General features: G+C 51.2%; 5 protein-coding genes across 5 annotated transcripts; 2 read left to right on the forward strand and 3 right to left on the reverse strand.

Moving 5' to 3' along the window:
- Positions 1-1,669: 1,669 nt before the first annotated feature.
- QC764_607260 (uncharacterized protein) lies at positions 1,670-3,541 on the reverse strand. Its single transcript, XM_062949230.1, has 3 exons — positions 3,266-3,541; positions 3,077-3,202; positions 1,670-3,015 (listed from the first exon to the last, which is right to left on the reverse strand). The coding sequence occupies exons 2-3, from the start codon at positions 3,104-3,106 to the stop codon at positions 1,999-2,001; spliced, it is 1,047 nt and encodes a 348-aa protein (XP_062797898.1). The 5' UTR covers positions 3,107-3,202; positions 3,266-3,541; the 3' UTR covers positions 1,670-1,998.
- Positions 3,188-7,977, forward strand: QC764_0096940 (uncharacterized protein; the record flags this gene model as incomplete). Its single annotated transcript, XM_062941003.1, has 2 exons — positions 3,188-4,744; positions 4,795-7,977. Exons 1-2 carry the CDS (start codon positions 3,758-3,760, stop codon positions 7,975-7,977), a joined length of 4,170 nt encoding a protein of 1,389 aa, XP_062797899.1. The 5' UTR covers positions 3,188-3,757.
- Positions 7,978-11,508: 3,531 nt separating this feature from the next.
- Positions 11,509-12,256, reverse strand: QC764_607280 (uncharacterized protein). Its single transcript, XM_062949231.1, has 2 exons — positions 12,008-12,256; positions 11,509-11,945 (listed from the first exon to the last, which is right to left on the reverse strand). The coding sequence occupies exons 1-2, from the start codon at positions 12,172-12,174 to the stop codon at positions 11,810-11,812; spliced, it is 303 nt and encodes a 100-aa protein (XP_062797900.1). The 5' UTR covers positions 12,175-12,256; the 3' UTR covers positions 11,509-11,809.
- Positions 12,257-16,300: 4,044 nt separating this feature from the next.
- QC764_607360 (uncharacterized protein) lies at positions 16,301-18,551 on the forward strand. Its single transcript, XM_062949237.1, has 3 exons — positions 16,301-16,791; positions 16,841-18,144; positions 18,203-18,551. The coding sequence occupies exons 1-3, from the start codon at positions 16,695-16,697 to the stop codon at positions 18,536-18,538; spliced, it is 1,737 nt and encodes a 578-aa protein (XP_062797901.1). The 5' UTR covers positions 16,301-16,694; the 3' UTR covers positions 18,539-18,551.
- A 3,404-nt stretch (positions 18,552-21,955) lies between these two features.
- Positions 21,956-23,040, reverse strand: QC764_607370 (uncharacterized protein; the record flags this gene model as incomplete). Its single annotated transcript, XM_062949238.1, has 2 exons — positions 22,749-23,040; positions 21,956-22,685 (listed from the first exon to the last, which is right to left on the reverse strand). The coding sequence occupies exons 1-2, from the start codon at positions 22,910-22,912 to the stop codon at positions 21,956-21,958; spliced, it is 894 nt and encodes a 297-aa protein (XP_062797902.1). The 5' UTR covers positions 22,913-23,040.
- Positions 23,041-23,413: the final 373 nt, after the last annotated feature.

Consider the following 23,413-nt stretch of genomic DNA (forward strand, 5'->3'; position numbering starts at 1 on the left):
ACCTTGAGCATGGTGAGCAAAGCCCTGAGCACGGTGAGCAATAGTTGAATCCACCTGAGACCAGGCTATACTAGAGGTAGACTATGGCAGAGCTATTTCTGGAGCGTACACCTATTCCACGGTAATTATTGTTAGCGCTGCAGGAAGGCTTTTGGTGGAAGTTACTAGAAAATAACCCTGGCTGCATTAACAACTATTCCGCTTAGGGTAGGTATAAAAGTTATGACAGAGAACCAATGTCTGTGTTAGAGTCAGAACAGCTCATGCAGCGTAGCATCCACGCCAGGAACAGTTTCTGCGTTAGTCCAAATCAGACAAGTCGTTTCCCTCCAAATATCGTTCCTGTATCCGGGATCACCGAAAACTTGGATTGTTCTTAACTTGATCGAGTACTGCATGGAAGCTCATATTTTCACGCTAGTCATACATACCTGCCTAACGGAGCCGCTAACTAACATATCGAATGCTCCCTTTCTGGTGGATCTGTTTGGCTCCAAGAGCCATTTCTGGAGTGCAGCTATTCGGTTTGACAGGTATTATGACGAGGATCTGCTGCCTTTGTAGAGTTAGAAACAGCTTTTATATACAAATCATTTAGCCTAAGGCAGCGTTAGGATTATGATATGAAATCCCAGCCTCTGCAAAAGCACAGAAACGGCTTGTTTCATTTTGCCTGTGTAGGCAGCGATGGTCTGCCTTTCCCGGAGTCAGAAACAGCTTCTACGTTTGACTTAGGCAACAAGGCATGGGGAATCGCTGCCTCTATCGAAGCCATAAATAGCTTCTAATGGCAATACACAACAAGTCTGCAGGCGATTGTGAATGCAACCACGCTTCCGGATTCTTAAGACGATGTCCCTCGTTGATTCTCTTCTTCTTTTGAATCATCATCCGTTGCAACATGAGGGTGTCAAGGAGTGTGACGAACCCTTGATCAGAACCTCTGAGAGGGATAATGTCACGACCTGACACTGGGAATGGAGCGCAGGAAGCCTCGTCCAATCATTGAGAGTCAGGAACCAACCAGTAAGAGATTGATCGTGGACCTGGAGGAATGATCAATAATCAGGATCACTGATCATTAAGAATGATCCATGATCAGGGCTTGGCATGGTCTATATATACGGAGGAACTAGATAGCTCATAGATAGTTCCGCAATATGCAATACAAATACTGTACAAGTGTTAATCAGGCATTGTGATTACATTGAGACAAGTCTATTATTGTGCACCTTTTGGCTGCGCCGAACCACCCATCTAGAAGCTATTTTCAGCTGTGTATCCCTTTCAGAGGTTCTCGATAGCAGTTCGTCACAGTTGATATCACACGTAACCACCAACAGGCCTTGGCCACGACCAACAGCACAGTAAACTGTAAGTCCTGGACCAGTCATTGGGAAGTAAAGCGAGCAAATAAGCCACAGGCAACATGGGCAGACGTATTATTGGTTCAACCTCTCGGCGGTCTGGATAGGCAGAAAAGGGAATCGTGCTAGATGCGGTTCTTTCGAGCTTGGCGCTTTCCTTTCTCTTGGTGGACTTCTTCCATTGGACGAACCCCTGTACAGAACCTCTGAAAGGGATACTCGGTCGAAGGCTACTTCTGACAATTAGTTCGGTGCAGTTAAACAGTGCATAATAAGATATCTCAATATAAACACAAGGATACCGTGAATACAAGCTGTGATTGCATACTGCGGAACTATCTACAAGCTATCTAGTTCCTCCGTATATATGGACCTTAGTCTTCCCGGATCATTGCCAAGCCTCCATAATCCTATATCCAGATCGCTGGATCATTGCAATAATCCCATAATCCATTTCCTGGATCGTTGGATTATCTCTATAATCTAATGATCCATTCCTCATTAGTCCGTTGTTTTGATCCCTCTGATTAGTCACTCACCGTCCCGAGCCCCGCAGAACTGTGGCTTGTGACATTACCTCGCTAGTCAAGAAGCAGCGCCATCAACTGGTACCCGGGCTAGAATATCTAGTCTAGGCGGAAGCCTGCGGCTCAGCACCAGATATAGTGCGGTTGGGCGCCGTGCGTCTGCGCCGTCCTCTGAGAAGCAACGGCAGGTCCTTGACGAGATGGAATAGCGCGTCTAGGACCACCAAGCCGAACGCGCACAAAGGACCTAAGATAGCGAAGACGGTAAAGCCGTACGAAACCTGCTGGAAGGCGGCATTTTCCTTAAGCCGTTCCGTGGCGAGGCCGACCTGCATCGCGGTCAGCACCAGGGCGATGAAGACGGTGGCAGTAGTTATCCAGGTGAGGTTATCGCGGAAGAAGCTACTGTAGTTGTGCCGACCGCGGAGGTAGGGGTTGAACAGTGGGAGGCTGGTTAAGCGGTGGATGATATTGATACGGGAGAGACGGAGCTCGGCACGCAGGAAGCGAGGGTGGACAACATCTAGTTCGCGCTCATACATTTGGAGGAGCTCTCTGGCCAGGATCTTCCAATCTGCCCATTCTAGTGGCTTGTCGTCTTCCCTGTAAGGCAAGAGGTGCTTTTCGTTGGCGATATAGAAGTCGCTCTCCGACGATACGAGACAGACGTACGTGTAGAGAAAGCCGAGGGCGACTCTCCGTGGGATTCCCCGGCACGTATTCGCCGGAGGGTCGTGGCAGGCGCAGGCATCCGGGCATTGTAGGTTGGTGCTGCAAAAAGCTGGATCGAGGAGAAAGCGTGGGACGGGCTTAATCAAGAGCTTCCCCTTGTTATCCCAGAGGAGGTGCAGGTCCATCCGGTCGGTGATAGTAATCTCCCGACCTATAGCGACATGAGAGTGCAGCGGCATGGGGGGACGCTTTGCGCCGGCAAACCATAGGTGTTGCATCATATCAGCTAGGTCTCCGAGAGAAAGCTCCCTCCGTAAGAAGGCCGATATGTCCTTCGCCGGGTTACCGACCGCCCGCCTTCCGGCGGCCTCGTGGTAGTGGTAGGTAGCCGGTAATATATCCGTAGCGGGCTTCTCTTTCTCCTTCTTCCCGAGCACCTCAGATTCGAGCTATATACGCATATCGTCAGAGGGTATAAACGCTTGAAGGCCAGTAGGGCTGCTAACGCACCGGCCAGAGCAAGTAGTCTGGTGGAACCATGTGGGATGCGGGCGGGAGCGACGGGAGCTAGCTAGTCGTCGGGTCGGACGGGTCGGCGCGTCTGTCTGCCTTTAGCAGCCGGACTCACGGAGGGTACTGCGCGCACGCTGTTAGCTAAACTCGCCGGCCATAACTCCAGGGGAAGCTCAGCTCTATTACTATATCGTGCCTCCACAGTTTCCACGTCTCACGCGTTATCTTGACACAATTGGGAGCTTCTCGAGACGCGCGTTCATCACTTGTAAAGGCGATAGACGGTGTTTGATGGTCTGCCGTTTGGTTGGGCTCTGAGCAGATATCCAATTGCGTCGCGACTACTTTGGGCGAGACAGCGTTGGCCGCAACCGCCATTGGCGTCTGGCCCCGCGGATCGAAATGATTGGACGTGGACGCTCCCTGGGTTTCGAACGTGCTACCCAATGCGGGTTGAGCGAGAATCGCCAACAGTTCAGCTTCTAACACCAGGCATTTGGACTTTGTCCCCCAGAAGCGATCGGTATTAAACGCTCTTGACTTACTCCACCATACACACCGGCAAAGGAGAACCTCCGCTTGGGAGCAGTCCTGCCAACATTCACCGAAGCACAGCATCCGCGGCGCGGGGTCTTGTCCGTACAGGCCCCTCAGCCTGCCTCTGCCTCTGCCTCGACAATGATTTCCGTCAACCTCAGCCAGGGCACCTCTCTGCCCGGATGGACAACTGTCCTTTGTCTCCTGGTCGGCGCAACTGCCGCTTGTCTTTGGTTCCGTTTCCCGCTTACGCGTTCCACGCGGGCAATGTCTTCGGTGAATCCCACTTCAGATTCCACACGGTCCGCTCGGTCAGGCGTCAGCCTCCGTCAAGTCAACCCCGACAAGAACGAGGCAAACACCGACATCGACATCATTGCCATTCATGGCCTTGACACAAAGTCGCCGGACACGTGGGTATGGGTAGACCCCAACAGTCCCAACAATACCGTTAACTGGCTGGCCGACCGGCGAATGCTCCCCAGCCGAGTGGGAGCAGCTCGCATCTTCACATGCGACTGGCCTGCCGACCTACGCCAGCAGTCGTCAGTTCCCACGACGCTCCACGAGTCTGCCCAGTCTTTGCGCGACAGCATACAGCACCTAAAGGCAAATACCACAAGGCCCATTCTCTTCATCGCATCGTGTCTTGGTGGTATTATCTTGATGAAGGCTCTCGAGATTGATAATCAGCACACCAAGGACAACGCCGATTCGCCTTCTCTCACAAGGACAACACGAGGCGTCGTGTTTTTGGCTACACCTTTCCGAGGCACTGCGTTCAAAAACATGCCTGGCCTCCTATTGAAAGCCCTGGCCGCCCTGCAAGATCAAACAGTGACTGCACTGATTGATTACACACTGGGCGCGACCCCCGACCTTGACGAACTTACGAAAGGGTTTATAACGCTAACGAAGAATCACAACTACCAAGTAGTCGTGTTCTGGGAAGCGAGGAATACCGTTCTTCTCCGGAAGTTTCATCTGGCTTGGATGGTGTCGACATGGATCTTACTGGCGTGGCTAGTAGCTCTGACATCAGCTTGGCTGCTTGATTTGTTTTCACCTTGGCTACTCGTCTTTTTCCTCCTTTGGTTACCTGTGTTCTTGTCTTGCCAACCACAGCTGGTACGTATCAAAACATTGACTAGTCTAGCTGCCTTACTAATGCTTACTAGCTGGTCAATAAGTACTCGGCAACCCTATCGGATTTTAAGACGCAGCGGCTTGATCGACCCCACGTCATGATGAACAAATTCGCCCACAGCAACTGCACAAATGAGTGCAAGAAGGACTGCACGGAGAGTGATGATTTCGGCCATGTGTCCCGCAAGATCGAGGTAATGCTCAAGACGATTCGTGAAGGAAGTCCACTCGAGCAAGCAGACGGTTGGATTCTCAAAAGACACTATACCCAGGAGAAACTGAAGATTGAGCGACTTTCGGGCGATACGTTGTCCATGGATCGCTGCTACATCAATCTTGCCATTATCGGGGAGCCTAGAGAAAACCCAGAGAAAGGATCGAAAACGGACGCAGCACCTCACAAATCCCCCTTTTCACTCACCGCTCGGCTGAAGGTTGAGACGCCGGAAAAGAATATTCAAGTGGAATTGTCGTCTCTCTTCGATCCGCGCAAAGACTCCGAAGGCCAAACGACAAACCCAAGAAGAATCTTAATCCATGGACGCGCCGGGGTCGGGAAGACTACCCTGTGTAAGAAGATGGTTCATGAATTTACCCGTCGTTCTGGAGAGTTTCGAAAGTGGAACGAGTTGTTCGACCGCATACTTTGGGTGCCTCTACGGAGGCTGAAAGGATGGTCATCTCCGCTATATAACCTCGAGGGATTGTTTTGTTATGAGTATTTTGACCAACACCTAAACTATAGCATTCTTGCTAAAGAACTTTTCCGTGCGGTTGACAGTAATGGCCAAAAGACTCTGTTTATCCTTGACGGTCTTGACGAGATATCTCAACTCTTGGACGATAATCACCCGAAATCCCCTTTGCTTAAACACCTGTTAAACCAACCTAGCGTTATTATTACATCCCGACCGCACGTCTCACTCCCTAGGGGAGTCCATTCCCCAGACCTTAAACTGGAAACCGTTGGATTCTACCCGGCTCAAGTGGTCGAGTACCTTCGAGCTACATTTATTGATGCGAAAACGATCGAAGATATTGAATCGTACTTCCAAAGGCATCAGCTAGTCCAGGGTCTTGTACGAATCCCTGTTCAGCTGGATGCTCTCTGCTATACTTGGAATAGTTTCGAGGATAAAACTATGCCGGGGACTATGACCGCGATGTACAAAGCCATCGAGGAAAATCTGTGGAAGAAGGATATTGTGAGACTGGAGAAGCGAACGCAGCGTGAAATACGCCACGTTCGCCGGCCCGAGATCAGCAACTCTGCCGAAGATGAGGTTCAACTTCTTGAGATTCTCGCATTTACTGGTATGCATAGCGATGTTATCGACTTTGAGCCAAGACATCGCGACGCTATTTCCGAGCAGTATAATCCCACTGGGACGAACTTCTTCCTTGATGAGATGCTCGGACATCTTTCTTTTGTGCGAACCTCAGACCCCTCATCAAAGGACCGCGATCGAAATTACCACTTCATACACCTCACCTTTCAAGAGTATTTTGCAGCACGGTATTTCATTCGACAGTGGAAAGCTAAACAACAACTCAATTGTCTGCAACTTAGCGGTGGGAATCGTAATTATATCGAACCTGCTACTTTCCTTCAGGAGCATAAATACGATCCTCGCTACGATATCTTCTGGCGCTTTGTCGCCGGCCTGCTTGATGCTGACGGAGAGGCACTTAGCTTCTTCCAGACGATTGAGAAGGAGCCACGCGACCTCCTGGGTCCTACGCATCAGCGCCTAGTCATGCACTGCCTAAGCGAAGTCGAGCGGAAGGAGTCGAATTTCACAGGACTTCGAGCGAGGCTAGAAAACCAACTAGAACAGTGGCTGCTGTTTGAATGCGACTTTATGGGGAGTTCCATCTTAGCCCGCGAAATGGAGTGTCCAGAGCAGGTTCTGGTCAGTACATTAAAGCAAGCATCTGAAGGTGCAAGGCCGATTTTTCTGGACTCGCTATCCAGACGAACAGCAGTTCCATTCAGTATTATAAACGTTGCATCTCCCTGGCTGAACGACTGCGCTTCTAAACGCCTATGTATTGCTGTCTTGGGTCTCCTAAGTCATCAGCATAATGGCTTACCGCAGGAGATGCTGCAGGGCATCGCAGCAAGGCTCGAGGATCAGGACGCGTACGTACGGCGAGCAGCAATCAACGCGCTTCCAGGGCGAGCCGACCTTCCGGAGGAGATACTGCAGGGCATCGCAGCAAGGCTCGAGGATCAGGACGCGTACGTACGGCGAGCAGCAATCAACGCGCTTCAAGGGCGAGCCGACCTTCCGGAGGAGATACTGCAGGGCATCGCAGCAAGGCTCGAGGATCAGGCCGCGTACGTGCGGCGAGCAGCAATCAAGGTGCTTCAAGGACGAGCCGACCTTCCGGAGCAGGTGCTGCAGGGCATCGCAGCAATGCTCGAGGATCAGGTCATGTACGTGCGGGAGGCAGCAATCGAGGCGCTTCAAGGGCGAGCCGACCTTCCGGAGGAGATACTGCAGGGCATCGCAGCAAGGCTCGAGGATCAGGCCGCGTTAGTGCGGCTGGGAGCAATCGAGGTGCTTCAAGAGCGAGCCGACCTTCCGGAGGAGGTGCTGCAGGGCATCGCAGCAAGGCTCGAGGCTCAGGACACGGACGTGCGGGTGGCAGCAATCGACGCGCTTGAAGGGCGAGCCGACCTTCCGGAGGAGATACTGCAGGGCATCGCAGCAAGGCTCAAGGATCAGGACGCGTACGTGCGGCGAGCAGCAATCAAGGTGCTTCAAGGACGAGCCGACCTTCCGGAGCAGGTGCTGCAGGGCATCGCAGCAATGCTCGAGGATCAGGTCATGTACGTGCGGGAGGCAGCAATCGAGGCGCTTCAAGGGCGAGCCGACCTTCCGGAGGAGATACTGCAGGGCATCGCAGCAAGGCTCGAGGATCGGGACGCGGAGGTGCGGCTGAGAGCAATCGACGCGCTTCTAAATCAAGCAGAGTTATCGTTAAACGTCCTCAGCCCATATGTCAAATCCTTTTGCAACGCTTTACTACAGAAGAGCTTCGAGAAGCATCTATACTGGCACGCTTCGGACTGTGGTTTTATAGGGGTTAATCTTACACATATACCTTTAAGTGGTAGTCAACATGAAGGGAAGGAAGCGGTGAAGCTACTGTTACAGAATGGCGCCACTACCGTAGCGATGGAGACAGACAGCCGCTACTACACTTAGCTGCTGAGAACTGGGAGGAAGCGATGGTGTAACTATTACAGCCAAAGCCATAAAACAGCACATTCGTTTCCCACGTCATATCTGCACTTTTTTCCTTTTCTCCTTCCTGTTTCCCTCATATTTTTTTTAATTATAGCATGCCACTAATAGGGTCTGGGAGAATGTGTAAATATATACTTAGGTATGAATTCTAGCATCTTCTAGACATTCGCTCCTGATATAGTAATGACCTGCTGATCCCACTTTTATACTAAGTATGACGTGCAGTATTTCAACCTATGTCGTCATCTAAGTATCATCATTAGAAAAGATTTACTACGCTACTAGTTAGAATGGGTCAGCAGAGCGGTAGCGAGGGAAGGGAGCTGATTCAAGTGCGTTATTGTGATGACACGTGTGGTTTCAATAATGCAATGTCTTGGAGCGGAAACTCAGATATACGGATTCAAGGGAACTATGAAATAGGTGGCTATGAATCAAATGAGAATTAGTATAGAGCTGGAGGTTATTTGCTGGTACCTGGTTACTACGCGTAGCTCGGCAGAGGAGAAAACCAGTGTTTTCTTATCTATCTAATTGGTCTAAATAGCCATACTAGGTCTCGATCCTTCCGACCGCGGTATAAAGGATGATATGATTTAGCCGTATCGCGCAGAAGAGTAGGCAACATTAGGACTCGTGAAGAAAAATAACGGTCAATAACAAAGCTAAACTATCTTGTCCAAGTGACTGACCTTACGGGACAACACCCTTTTAATGAAGATCCCTACCATAATAAACTCCAGATTATGGTTATACACGCGATAAAAGCGCAGAAAAGACTAAACCTGTTACGGACAGATATACTAGTCGACTTTGAGGGTTGCGGCATCATTGCAGTGAACAGATATGGCTGAGAAGAATTAATTGTGATGGTTTGATGTCTATGTGGCGAGTTGACGTTACCAGTATGGTGACCAAACGAACATTTCTCAGTAGTGATCGAATGACCAAGTAGCCAGGACTCGAGGCTAGAAGGTGGCGCCGCTTTAGTGACAATAGAACCGTTACCGAAGGAGGATTGTGGCTGAACCCGGGTATAAGTTGACTCGCAACCACAGTTCTCAACGGGGATTACAGTAATGCATCGAGCCACTGGTCAACCAGCTGCTGGAAGGATTTCGAAGACCTACCTTTGTTTTAGATATTGAAGGGTTCAAATACTGGCAGTAAAATCTGAATCCAATTTCCAAAACCAGCTTTACATAGCCTGGCGTCCATTTCATCAGTCACAACAGCCCCCTACCACTAGCACGCCTACAAGCACGTCTCTCGCCTTGTCCGGAGCCAATAAACTCGTTAAGCATCATAGCAGTGCGTTTACAGTCGAATGATGCTGCCAACAGAGCGAAAATATCATGAGAAGCAGAGTGGTTCATAAATATACAGCACACGACCGCCTCAACCGCGCCGGGCATCCTCACTGGCGCCAAAAAGAGCCAGTGGGTTGTGGTGGACATTAAAGTTTTGTAACAACAGAACTACGGCGCGCGCAAAACACTCTCTCTCTCCCTTCTCTCACGAAGTACAATGAATATCATGATGCATTTTTGGCCCGTCAAGATAGCAATATTGACAGGAGGTAATACAACGCTTCATACCTACCAGAACTCAGTTGTCGATATCGGAATCAAAAGCAGGCCTCCTCTTTTTTCCCCAGAACCTCAGCAGCATCCAAATCCCCCGTAATGTCTCCTGATCGTCATCAGAACCCCCACTATTACCTGGTGCCCTACCCTCTTATCAGCAAGGCGGCGTTTACCAGGGCGCCTAGCTGCTTCGACCCGTTCTCCCGCACTACCCCAGCCTCCATGTCTTTAAGAATAACATTGATATACTCGCCAACGCTTGAAAGGTGAAGTACATGACCGACAGCAGAGTGAAATTTAAGAAGTCGTTCCGAAGGGGGGTCGATAGATGGGTGTAAGAAGAACGTGCTGCGAACAGGGAATTGGAGGGTAGCCGCCAATAAGGGGCGAAATGCTTTGACTTGATGAGTATGTGGAGTATCATCTGCTGCATGTTCGAAGAAGATGTCGAAATTCCCGAACAGTTTATGCATTTTGGGGGCAAGAGTAATAGCGTTATGTGGCCGGTCAATATCGACGCCTTCGATAAGATGGATTATACCAACATCAAACATATTAAGAATGGCAATGGTAGCCTTCTTGGGCTCGCTCTTTTTTATGCCAGTGTCAACTATACAGAGATATAAAGAGGCTACAAACCAGTTCACTGCCTTCTTCCGCCTTCATTAAATTAAAGGGGGGAATGTGTGCTACCTCGAGGGTGTCATAATTGTCCAGATAATCAAGTATATTTCCCTCATCGTCTTTGGCAGGTTGGTCTAGCCGCTTCATCAGTTCGTCTTGATCGAAGGCACGGGTGATGACGCAGCGGTGGCGGTCGCGGGTAAGGCAGTAGCCCCGCAAGGCCCCTAGACGCTCAGGAGTTTTCACAAAATCTTGCACACGCTGCTGCTCATCTTGGCTGTGGACTTGCTGGACCGCGATATGGTAGGTAGGTGATGGCTGAGGTGTTTTGCCTGTGGCGGCCCGTACTGTTTAAAACTAGCTGTTAATGAAAAGAAAAAGGGAGTTAGAGGTCTCAAAGACTGGTAACATACATGGGAGGAAGAAGTGGTGAATAATGATGTGCTCGGCAAAACCGAACAGCAGCTCGCGAAAACTGGCGACCCTGCTGTCGTTACCAAGGTCGATGCTATCGTAGTCGTCGACCATTCCGAGGCCGAGCGATTGGAAAAAACTTTGAGAGACTTGTCCTGTGACTTCGGCGAGCGCACATATTCGAACGTAAGGCGAATGAGGGCTGGGCGATTGTATCCGTCGACAAATTTGGAAGAAGCTAGCCGTTGCTCGGTGGTTTCGAAGTATGCAACGATGCCGCGGAACTTGCTGACAGCCTGGGCGCGTTGATGGCTATTTTCGAAAATGGGATCGGCTTCGCAAAAGTGGATTATGTCCTCTAAAGACGACTGGTGACGGTGTGACGAAGCCGTCATGGTGTGGGCTGGTGGGCGAAATGAAGGTAGGCAAAGAAATGGACGCGTGGTTGGCCGGACTTTTGAACTCGAAGTACCACCTGCTCAGCCTGGGCTCAATCACTGCTCAGGTCAAGCGGAGGGCTGCTCAGGTACAAAATACGGAAATGGAATTTGGTGCGATTCATGTTCGTCGCCGACTTATGGGGAAGTCATTGTCTAATATGATGGTGGTAAGCAGAGTGCATAAACAACCTCACTGACCCTTTTCAAACTTTCAATCCATAGAGGACCTAACTCAAGCCTCTTCATGACAGGCTTTGAGACGAGGTGTGGGGCCGGAAGAAAAGAACAAAGGTCGGCAACAGGAGGGGCAGGAGTGCTCAGGTGCCCCTTCCACCCGAACAGTGTGCACCAGAGAGCCAGTGGGCGGTCTTCACTTTCAGGGTTCACACATGGAACTCATTCATTCAGGCAGCAACCATTTACAGCATTTTTCGACCATGGCCTGGCAAATCTTTGCGCAACACGGACCAGCCAACTGGCGAACCAAAATCACAGGGGAGCTATGCAAAAGAGTGAGGTGGTTGTATTGCTCTTCCATGTGTGCATCTGCCAATCGACCCTCAAGGTACCGGTTACCATCCAAGAAAACAATTCGAGAAGACTCAGCTGACAAAGGAGTGTCCTTAGACTAATAACCCTAAACCCGACAAACTGGAACCTTGCTTTTCACTCAACCGAACCTCCACTTCCTCCTAGCCCAAGTTGGACATCCGAAAGGGCTTGGCTCTAGCGGACACAGGTGCAATCGCAGACGCTCCAGCCAAAGACGCAGCTTTGACGCCAGATACGGGACTTGATGCTGGTGCAGGAGTAAGATCGCTGCGAAGCCTCACCGCGGCAGGCAGCATTGCAACGGTTGGCCCTGTTATGTGGTTAGCATTTTGGATCTGCCTGATATACCACTCGACAGAAAGGAGCACATACCAATCAGTCTTGCAGCCTCCAGTAGCCTGCCAGGTGATGTCTGCTTGTCTAGCATTCAGAGGTCCGGTAGACTCCTCAATGATTTCGACTTCGTTGGCTGGCGCCGCGGCACCCGAAACAGCAGCCACAAGGCCGGTCAGGAGCAGAATAAGAGCTTTGGATTGCATTTTGGTGGATGGATAAGATGTGTGTTTGTGGTTCTTTGAATACTGAAGCTGATGATGATGAGAAAATAGCCATTCCAAGTCGAAGAGTCTCCTCTCTTTATACTTTTTTAGTGCCACAAGAACTTGTCACAAAGCAGTGCCTATGTTGCGACTGAACTGGACGATTACAACATAACGAGTCTCTTCTTGCTGATCACCAGCACCTCCTATCTCATGATCTTCCAGCTATTCAAGACAGAAGAGTAAGACGGACCAACTCAAGTCACTGTGATCTTCACTATGAACTGGATGTGGAAAGTGTTTGAGGCCAAGACACCCACGATTCTACAGAGTACAGGCTGGGCTTTTTCCTACACACGATCTCATGAATTAGGGCAGCCAACCAGGCGCTCATTTCATCAAGGAACGGCTGAACTTTGAGTCGCCCGATCCCAGGCCTTACCATTTGGTTGAGCCTGGACGAGTAGAGATCAACATCACTTCATCCGGTCCAGTTGCTGTGTGTCAGTATTCTACCATGTTCGGCCAATAGCTGTGTTTGGCCGTGTTACAATGTCTGGTAAGACACTATATCCAGGTGCAAGCGAGGTGGCGCAGTCTAGGCACTATGTCATTTATGATTTCCTTACGTCAACGACCGGAAAGTACTAAGAAACTGCGCTGACTTTTTGGAAGCTCAGACCTTTCAAAGATCCCTTCTGTAAGGAACGACACTGTTCGACCCAAGTCATCCCAGTTCTGTTAGGATGTTGAACTCACCGTCGACAACGATCCGTCCGTTTGCTTATTGTTGATCTGCGCTTAACCCGGTCTGATTATCCCCGAGGGCCTAAAAATCAGCTGGTGGCGATACCAAACATTGGATAGAGGGGGATCCCCCGCATCAAACTTTACAGTACCAAGGCCGATCGCCAAGGACTGGTGTAGCACAGTATGCGACATAACACCCAGTCGACAGAGGAATAGGAACTGTGACAAAATATCGGTGATTCAAACATGTTCAATATGCCTCTCGGCTACCTTTCAAGGCCTGTCGACTACGTTTTGAGTCAACCCGACTATCTTTGATGATCTCTTAGTTTTCCTTGAAGGCCTATCGACTATTCCGAAACGCACAAACATCTTTTCAAGGCCTGCTCTCTACGAGGTGCATAGTGGTTCAAGTTTTGTCCTACACGCAGATGTCGAGTCCGACAAGGGGGAAGACGCATGATGATCCAATCAAAGACGACGGGAAGTTACATTGTCGATTTACAGGGGATGGCCTGCTGCCTGTGGTCCCCCAGCGTTCGTCTGGATGGGTGAAGCGATCATCCGAGAGCTTCGGAATTTGTGAGGCGCAAGGTGGAATCAAGGCCCTTGACATGTTCTTTAGCAGCTTCTTCTCTCTTGAACGTGCCGCTGAAGTGAACTCTTCACCTCAATCATCCACCTTTGATGGTCATAACCGCCTGCAATGAACTCATTAATGCTGAAAACACGACAACAACCACCAATATCGTCACCCTTCTATATCGGTCAAAACATCCTCAGTTGGCGAAGCTCCAAAGAATGACGAGTTCGAGAAGCTAGAACATGCATCGCAAGCGGGTACAACATTGCCATGGAAGCCCGGATACCTCAGACTTGTTGTCATTCTGGCCTTTCTCCTTGTTTTTGTTCTGATCCTGAACATATCCCTTGTGTCAGATACTTGCAACATCGTACACATGTCTGTGGATCCAGCCCCATGAACCGCTGAATGTGGTACCAAAAACAGCTGCAATATGGTGATCGCAAGATTCGCTTCAGCACAGTGTGAGGGACTGGCGGGCGACGAAGGAAAGAAGGCCTTGGTCATGTTTGGCGATCTCACCTTTACCAGGGATGATAGCCTTCCAAAAAGCATCACGGACTGCTGGGACAAGGGCGACATGATCCGTCCGTTCCAGTCCGAACTGCACAAGTCAACGCTATTCTTGTGTAGGTCACGTTATGCCATCAAGAACATCAGTCTGGTGCGAAATGGAACCAAGATTATTGAGACCGCCGACCTGGGGAAACCAGAAGCGTAAAGAACTTTGAGTACGATCAAGCCTCTGGACTTCCTGTCAACTCTTCTGAAGAGCTTTGAGACAAACCCCCTCGAGTTGGCCTACAGAAGGCATGGACACGTGATAGAGGTTGGGGGCAGTAACATTAGCGTGGACAAGGTGATGGGGACCCTCCTACCATATCGGCATGGTCTCCATCAGAGCCAAAAAGCTCTCGAGTTATACGATGGTCATGTTCTTGAGCGAGCGGCAGCAGAGTTCTATCGGCAATTTGGCGCCATGCTGGGCAAGTTATTGCTTCTGGAGCCCGCCTCGATAAGCTCTTTTTCGTCTCTCTCCATCAATGACGACCGTCTGGTTATTCGGGCATGGGCCGCACATTGGATGACTGGCTTGACTGCGACCTGCATTGCGCTGTGCGCCGTGCTCATTTTTCTTCTCCCTAAAGGAGGAATACTGCCTTGCAACCCAACAAGTCTTGCAGGGATGGCAGGACTTGGTTGAGAGACTAAAATTCTCCGCGGCAGCAAGGAACAAAGCACTTGAGCGTCGTCTCCACGACACATCGTTCAAGTCGGTGGTGATTGACGGTGCCGGATCAGGCTGTGAGAGGTTCGTCATTTTGGACACTCGCCACGCCTCCCACCCGCAGTTTAGGACTCGGAGCTTCAATGAAAAGGCAGCAGTGCTACTTCGTCCTGCCACCATTCACCCCTTCTCACGAGTAGCACTCTTTTCAGTCTTGGGTGGATCAATAATAGCACTCGAACTGATGCTACGAAAGTCAAATGACGAGCATGGGCTTGGGGACGCAGGGGATGATGACACATACATCATCTGTACCTGGACCGCACTTCCGGTTCTTGTCTTTGGCCTCGTTGCTATGATGATCTCGTCGATCGACTTTCATCTACGATGCGTCGCGCCGTATGGTAATCTAGGGAAGACTGTGTCCGCGAAAACCATTGTAGAGCAAGATTTCCTCGACGTGTCAACTTATTGGCGTGTAACGTTATGTTTGAAGTGGTGGATGTGAATGTGACGTTTATTGGCGGCGATCTGGCGCTCGATCTGAATAACCCGCCGCGGGTAGTGGAGGGATCGGCGACGGAGTCAACCATGAGGAGCGAGACCAACAGCAGCAGCGCGGAGGATTGTCTTTATGCTCACCTCCCTATCCTGCCAGTAACAAAGGGGCTGAGGTTGGACCCCTTGTTTCGGTATCTGACCTCTTCTTTTAGGCTCATTCCGGTAGGGCATCTTGGTGATCCGGATAACATAGGGGAGGTGGCAGAGGCGATCAAGTATCAGTATGGGATTATCCAGGTGCAATACTTGGCGGTGCAGCTTGTTCCGGCTGGTGAGACAAACGTGACGCTGTCGGGGGGGTGGACGGGGACGCAGTGGGTTGGGAATGGAGGGGAATGGGAGAGGGTGCTGGGGAAGGATATGAGGTTTTGGTTGGGGTGGGGGGATGTGGTTGATGGTGAGGTGGGGAGTTGTAAGAGGTTTGGGATTTTTGCTTGGGATGAGGGGACTGGGGATGTGTAGGAGGGGAGTAGTGAGGCGGAGGTGATGGGGGTTAGGATTGGGGGACGGGATGGATGTTGATATGTTGATACTGAGTATAGGGGAGCGGGGGGGTATGTCAGTGTCAGGGAGAGTGATGCGAATGATATGGGGCGTGTTCGGGTTGATGGAAGGCCACGTTATAGACAATAAAATAGAGACTACAACCAAGGAAAGGGTTTAAAAGATAGTCGGTGGGTTCTTACAGACAGTTAATAGACCTTGAAAGAAGTTAAGGGCCTTTGAAGGTAGTAAATATGCCTCCGGAAGATTTATAAGGATAGTTAATGAACCTAAAACGCATATTCAAGGGCGTAACGAAGAGATAAGAGAATGGCTGAGGGGCTTACAAATCCTTGATCTTATATTGTAGTCTCTTTTAAATACTTATGTTCTGTGATGTGAGGGGTTAGAACAGGTGACCGAGGAGGAAGGAGCGGCGTCTCGGCGTAGGAAGGAAGGGGTGGGAGGCTTCAAGAGAGGTGGGAGAATGGTTTCATTGTTCTTTGTTCAGTCAACCACCGTACTCTCATACCTAGGTAAGATGCCAACATCAATAGCTCAACAACATTATCCACAGGCCCAGTACACTCGTGAAGCATCAAACCGTTCCTGAAATTTAACCAGGACCACATCTTCAGCTGCCAAGGTCGTTCATTTCCCCAAGTTGTCAAAGCTTGGAGCCGTCTCGTCGATCCCCCGCATCAGCTTTGACTGACCCCGACAATGAACCGAGGCTCGTCCCGCTGAGTCCCCTGTTACCCCAGGTTTTGTGGCTGCAAAATGCAATCCAACTGGGAATAGTGTCGATTTGACACCTGCCCCGCTTCTCGGATATATTGACGTCTCGGACGTAGATGCTCTCTCTGTCTTGAACAGACCAATCTGTACAGCTTCCACCATCAATCTAACATCACAATGGGTAGCATCGTCGAGAAAACCAGGGATGGGACCATCTACAAGGCTGCTACTAACGCGGTACACCCTGAGCTTGACCTCTTGACGTTTCTCTTTGGTTTGCCTACCCGCCTTGATACGACCTACACAGGCTAACAGTGATACAGATTCACCACACACCCTGGCCGAGAAAACTTCCATCCTCCACGCCGACGCAGCAGATCCAGACAACAACCAGATAACCAAATCTCAGCTACGCACTCTCGTCAAGTCAACAGCCTCCATCCTCCGAAACGAGTACGGCATCGGTGCCAACGGCCCCAACAAAGATGTCGTCCTCGCCATCTCCACGGGACACTACCTCCTCCCCTCTCTGTTCTACTCCACCATCGCCGCCGGCGGCGTCTTCTCCGCCTCCAACCCCGGCTCAACCCCCAAGGAACTCGCCGCCCAGGTCAGCCAAGTAGGCGTCAAAGTCATCCTCTGCAACGCCGACACCGAAGCCACCGCCGTAGCCGCTGCTAAACTCACCGGTCTTGACTCCCGCAACGTGGTGGTTTACTCCTCCCTCCCCGGCGGCTCTCTCGTCTTGACCCCAACCACCTCTTCCACCCCCCTCACCTCATCTGGCTCCCTCTCCTGGGCTAAAATCACCTCCCGTCATGTCCTCGACAGCTCAATAATTTGCCTCCTTTTTTCTTCAGGCACCACCGGCCCCCCAAAAGCGTGTAAACTATCCCACACCAACATGGTCGCCGAGGCAGCACTGGTCCTCTCCCCCAACCGAGATTTTTACACCCGCTTGAACTTGCCGCTGGTGTACCGAACAGTTGCCCACCTCCCTGCCGCGCACATTGCGGGAATTCAAGGCTATTTTGTCAACCCTTTCTACCTAGGGGGAACGGTGTACTGGATGAAGGGATTTGATTTCCCCTTGTTTTTGACTTACATGAAGAAGTATCAGGTCACGCACTTCTTTTCTGTCCCCCCGGTTTTCTTGCTGATTGCAAAGTCGCCGATGGTGACAGATCAGCTTGCCACGGTGGAGCAGGCTGTTTCTGGGGCGGCGCCGATGGGGAGGGAGCTGCAAATCGCGGCGAAGAAAAAGTTGGGAGGGGGCAGGTTGGGGAAGGGGAGGTTGGTGCAGACTTGGGGCTTGTCGGAGACGACGGGGAGTGTTACTGTTTTGAATATGGGGAGCGAGTTTGAGGATGACGAGAGTGGGAGTGTTTCTGCTTTGGTTGCGGGGATAGAGGCGAGGATTGTGGATGATGAGGGGAGGGATGTGGAGGTGGGAAAGGAGGGGGAGATTTGGGTTAGGGGGCCGATGATTACGAAGGGGTATTGGGAGAATGAGGAGGCCAATAGGGAGGGGTTTGCGGATGGGGGGGTGGGGAGGGAGAGGTGGTTTAGGACGGGGGATGTGGCTGTTTATAGGGGAGGTTTGTTTTATGTGGTGGATAGGAAGAAGGTTTGTTTCACTGAAAATCATGGAAGATTAAGTGGGATGGAGTGCTGACAAGCGATAGGAACTCATCAAATACAAGGGCAATCAAGTCGCGCCTGCGGAGCTGGAGGCGCTGCTGATCAGCCACCCCAAGATTTTGGACGCGGCCGTGATTGGGGTGGATGATGAGAAGGAGGGGACCGAGGTGCCGAGGGCATATGTGGTTGTGGGGGATCAAAAGGGGATTACGGGGCAGGAGATCCAGGAGTGGGTTGCGAAGCAGGTTTCTAGTCATAAGAAGTTGAGGGGAGGGGTTGTGTTTTTGGCGGCTGTTCCCAAGAGTCCATCAGGGAAGATTTTGAGGAAGGATTTGAGAGCGTTGGCGAAGAAGCAGCAACACGGAGGGAGTAAGTTGTAGATGATTAGCCTCGCGATACTCTACCATGTCGTGAATGAATAATAGCGATTACTGTGCGGAGTTGGGGTAGAGCCCTGAAAGATAGGTGATGGGCCTTTAACGATACGCTACAGAAGCGTGTGTGGATAGCAGGGAGGCTTTGACAGAACCTTGCACTTCTTCTTCGGCGTGTTTCCAAATGGCGTCGTTTGAGGACAGAGGAAGGAGCTGGATTGGGAAAACTGTGCTAGTGCTTTTACCTGGAGAATGTTATGGTGTCTGGAATGGAGATTTGAGGGTGGTGAATGCACCTCGTATACACCGCGTTGGAGACTTCCTTACTTTCCAAGGCTCCATTTTCCAGTGGGTGAATGACCTCGAAGCTGGAATATGATTGCCATGCTACATGGTGAAATGTCATCCTTGACGTTTGATGGTGTTGAGACATGGGAAATATCAGCTGCTTGGTCACAGCACTTGGAGCAGACAGGACGGCAAGGGAGAACGTGCACACCTGGCAACAAAACCTGTCATTTGAAACGGCCTATGAATGGGATGTTTCGGTGCCTCCCGAGGTGTATCAGTGCATAGCCCGCGTCGCTCTTGCTCTGTTATTTAGCATCCAACCTTTTCCCGACAAATCCATAGGTATGTCCCTCATGAGCAGCTGCGACACCCGCTAAAACCGAAACGTTTCCGCCCTTTCCAAAGGTCATATTATCCCTGACATCTGTGTGGAAGCAGTCAATGGTAACTTACGTTGACTGGTGACGGCCAAGCACCAACACCAGCCTACAGATCCCCCGGCACTTCAACCGAGTGCAATTTCTTTCCACTGCAACCCGGGCGGGAACGAGGCGTGGTTGAAAGCATCCTGATAGATCTTGGCTAACCCCCTCCGCCGATAGACACCCGAGTCAACGTCCCACTCAAGCAGGATCGAATAGAATAGGTACCACTCCAGAGATGTCTTATCCTGCGAGACATAGTAGTTCCATGTGTCGAGTTCCTCCATCGAAAACTCTTGCGCCTCCGAGATAGCAGCGAACTCGAGCACCGCCCCAACCTGGGAGAACCAGTCTTCTTCGATAATCATTGTTCCACACCAGTCACCTCGGGCGTCTAGAAGACCAGAACGGTGTAGGCCGCGGCCGAGCTTGGACTGAAAGGTCGATGTTGACATGTTGCGCGGGGAGAGTTGGAAGTGGGCTGTGTACGTCCAAAAGTGCAAGGACAGCGGCACGGGACTTCGACTCGGGACGGTCGGCCTGTCGGTGTCTTTTTTAAGCAATGGTGGTGCTCGCAATCTTCAAAAGAGGTCGCTGCCTTGTCCGCCAGGTGCATATCTTTCCTAGGCTAAATGGTTGTTCACGATATGCCTCTGCTGGCCAGCGGATGGCGACTAGACTGGAGCATACCCGTCGACTAAATTGCTGAAAGTCCCTACGTTATCATCGACGATATGGTAGTCTTCAGAACGACCAATGTACTACACGACCTAAGTCTGCTGACGCAGCTATTCGTGCAGGTTGATAAGAGTACCGGCGATTATCGACATGCGCCAAACCACAGCACCATCCTACTCATACTATGACTAGCTCGGCAGATCAGTCCTGTCATGCTTACGTACAGTCATTCTTTCTCCCATCTTTGCGTTTTCCCACAACAGAGCCTAGTCGAAGAGGGAATTGGGAAGTCCAAAGATCAATGCTGCCTGGAGGGGTTGGGACAGTGATGCCGCGATACCAGCAAATGCAGCGAGACGATCTTGGATCCCGGTAAGCATCCTCTTAAAGCTCCACGTACTCGGCGTACTGTCTGACAGGATTCCCTCGAAAGGTTTGCAGCGGAGCGTCAGCCATATCGAGCGTCCAAACTGGCGTGATAGACTCGGCATGGATGTCCTCTGACCAAGTAGCGCCACGACACTGGAAGAAGATGCGGTCTTTGACAAGTATAATAGACCGTCGGGAGAGCATACGTTGTTGGAAAACCCATGCCCGAGTGTTCCATGGCGTCTTTTCAATGAGAGATTCGACGGGTGTTGCGGCCACCAGGTCTATGCCATTGCAAAGCGCGGTGAACTGCGCAGCTCTGCGTCGGGTATCTGCTGTGCCAGGTATTCCACCTCGTACTTCGAATCTAGCCGCGGCACAAATGTTGACGACCCCTCTGGAATAGACCTTATCCCTCAGGGTCACATATTTGGACCAGTCTTCATAGGACGATTGGATGATCAAAGAGAATCGATCCAAATGTAACGAATACCCAGCTCGCGGGTCAGCCACATAGCGTCTCGAATGGTCTGGGGGACTTCACCGTGTTGGGAACTAAGGCTCCCTTTGGACAGCACCCTCTCCCGGTTGTCTGATAACAGATGGAGAAAAGCATGCTGTCCCCACACATAGCTAAGTGTTGCGTACTCGAGACCGTCTGTTTCAGTGAACTCCACGATGTACTCATCGACCACGTCGACGAGGCGCAGACTCCGAAACCGGCGGGCTTTGTGCTCAGTACAAGTCCACTTGTGATGATCCAGGCAAAGATTGAGCCACCCTTTTAATTGTGTCGATGTCGAAATTGGTGGGTGGGATCTGCCGTCCGGTGAAGGTTGGACTGTCCCCCGCAGTACCCGGAGTGCCTAGTGGCAGAACGTGAAAGGTCGGAAAGGTATTTTCAGGGGTTGAGATGACGAGTCGTCGTGTCAGCGGACGGTTCGACGAGGCAAGCTGACCTAGAGTACCCAGAGCTCTACCGTACAACACCCATCGCAGTTGACAGGGCACTCGAGCTTCCCCACCTTCCCGTCCTCCAAGAAAGCCATCGAGACCAAATGCGGGGGCCACCACGGTAGGTGGCATCAAATATGAGAAGACATAGAGAGCAGTCGTTGCGTCGACGATATATCTCGTCGAGGTACCCGAGGTCCTGTTGAGCTAGGTGGCCGGGTCAAAATCGTGTCCGAGGATGCCGGGCAACAGCGGGTCATCGTCGGATGGGTTGGGTCGGAATTTGGAGGCGGTAATGTTGAGATCTCGGCATTCAGAGGTGTCCAGTTTGGGATGAGCTGCTCCTGGCTGATTTCTTCGCTGTTGCGTTCACTGGCGTATGTGTGCTCGGTGATTATGTCTGGCGCTTGTTTACTCTTGCCCCCGTGCGGGGAGCGAAATGGAGATATGAGAGCTTTGCCTAATCTTCGTGACATCAAGATACCGGTACTTGTGTAGGTGTTGTCGGTGGAGGACTCAAATCGATGGTGATTTCAGTGAAGGAATCATACGGTGGTTTCCTAACCTTGGGTCCTCAACAACCGACCAAGGCGATTTCATGCGCCCCGCTGTGCACTTGTTCAATTGACCCAAAATTCAGATTGTTGGGTGCAAGTTTGAGAGTTTTGTTCTGGGATTGCCGAGATATACGAGGTTGAAATGTCCATTATCATATTCTCTTGACGGGGCTTTCCATGCCTTCACTAATCTCTGAAGTCAGACCCCCAGAACCCTCCTGTGTAGAACCATCGACGATAACAAACTCAACCCCCTCCTCCGCCCCAGGAACAACCAAAGCAGGCATCTTCTTGTCCGTCTCCCTTTCAATCGACCTCGCCGCCTCAAAGCACGGCAGCAAGACCGTCGTCCCAGCCTGCTTGTGCTCCTCCAGATCCCCCCAGTCCCACCAGTCGACGTAGGCGCCCTTGAAACAAAACCTGAATCTGTCGGCCGGGATTGCGTCATCTGGTAGCAAGCTCCAGTATTTCTGCTGAAGTGTCTCCTCCCAGGTCCAGGTTTCGCCGGGGCGGAGGCTGATGAAGGAGTTTGTGAAGTGGTTGCCTTTGGAGACGGGGACTTCTATGTCGGGGTCGTCGTAGATGGCAAAGGTGCAGATTGTGCCGTCGTCCATTTCGGTGAACTCCCATGGGTTATCGTGGTTGTTGTTGTTGATTGGGCGGTGGCGGTAGAGCCAGAACCCTTCGCGCTGTGGCTCGGTTTGGTGCCAGCCTATTATTGTCCAGGGGCGGAAGGTGATGGGGCGGGTGGTTGGGGCTGTGGTTTTGTCCGGGTTGAGGAGGAGGCCGGTGTAGGTGATTTTTAGTGTGATGGCGAAGTTGGTTTTGAGGGGAGTGGTTTGGGGTGCGGAGAGTTGGACGGAGAGGAGGGGGGTTCCTGGGCTGACAAGAGAGAGGGTTAGTGATGTGGTCTTGTTGAGGGTTGTTGGGAAAAGGTGAGTTTACTTGAGGTCTGCGATGGTGAGTGGGCTGTTTGATTGATGCGTGGGGGTTTCGGAGAAGATTTCAGGTGAGGGGAGGTCGAGGAGGTTGTCTTCTTCTGCACTGCTTAGTTGGATGTCTAGGAGCTTGTCTTCCTCCGCGCTGCTCAATTCCCGAGGGCTGGCCATTTCGTTGGAATAAATGTCAGTCGTCTGCCGCGCTGTCTGGCAGGAGTGTCAGTCATCTGCTGTCGGGGTCCGGGGGCATTGAACCTCAGCGGTTTGCTGTTCACCTGGTCTTTCACTTTCCAACAGTGGAATTTGATCCCATCTTAAACGTTTATCTCAGGACCTGTCATACCGTTATCTCACCCCTCTTTTGCCCCCCGTAACTCCATAAGGCAGCGGGGGCCGCATGCACCTGTCCCTTGCATAGTGCATGACCTCATGCAGGCCTCGCACTAGCCAAGACCGAAGACTCATACGGCGTGCAAGACTGACACCTCAGACCAGTCCGATTTGCATCCAAACTTCGCATTTGGACCATGTTTGACAATAGCCCGATCGGCGGTGTCTTCTCACTCGGTCGGGATTACCACAAAGAGAGGCAGCAGTTGTGTTATCACCGATTGCAACTGATCAGCTGAGTGATCACATCACAGTGGCAGGTTAGTGTTTACGTTTGTAGGT

Source organism: Podospora pseudoanserina, chromosome 6 (assembly GCF_035222485.1).
Source record: "Podospora pseudoanserina strain CBS 124.78 chromosome 6, whole genome shotgun sequence".
NCBI classification, from domain to species: domain Eukaryota; kingdom Fungi; phylum Ascomycota; class Sordariomycetes; order Sordariales; family Podosporaceae; genus Podospora; species Podospora pseudoanserina.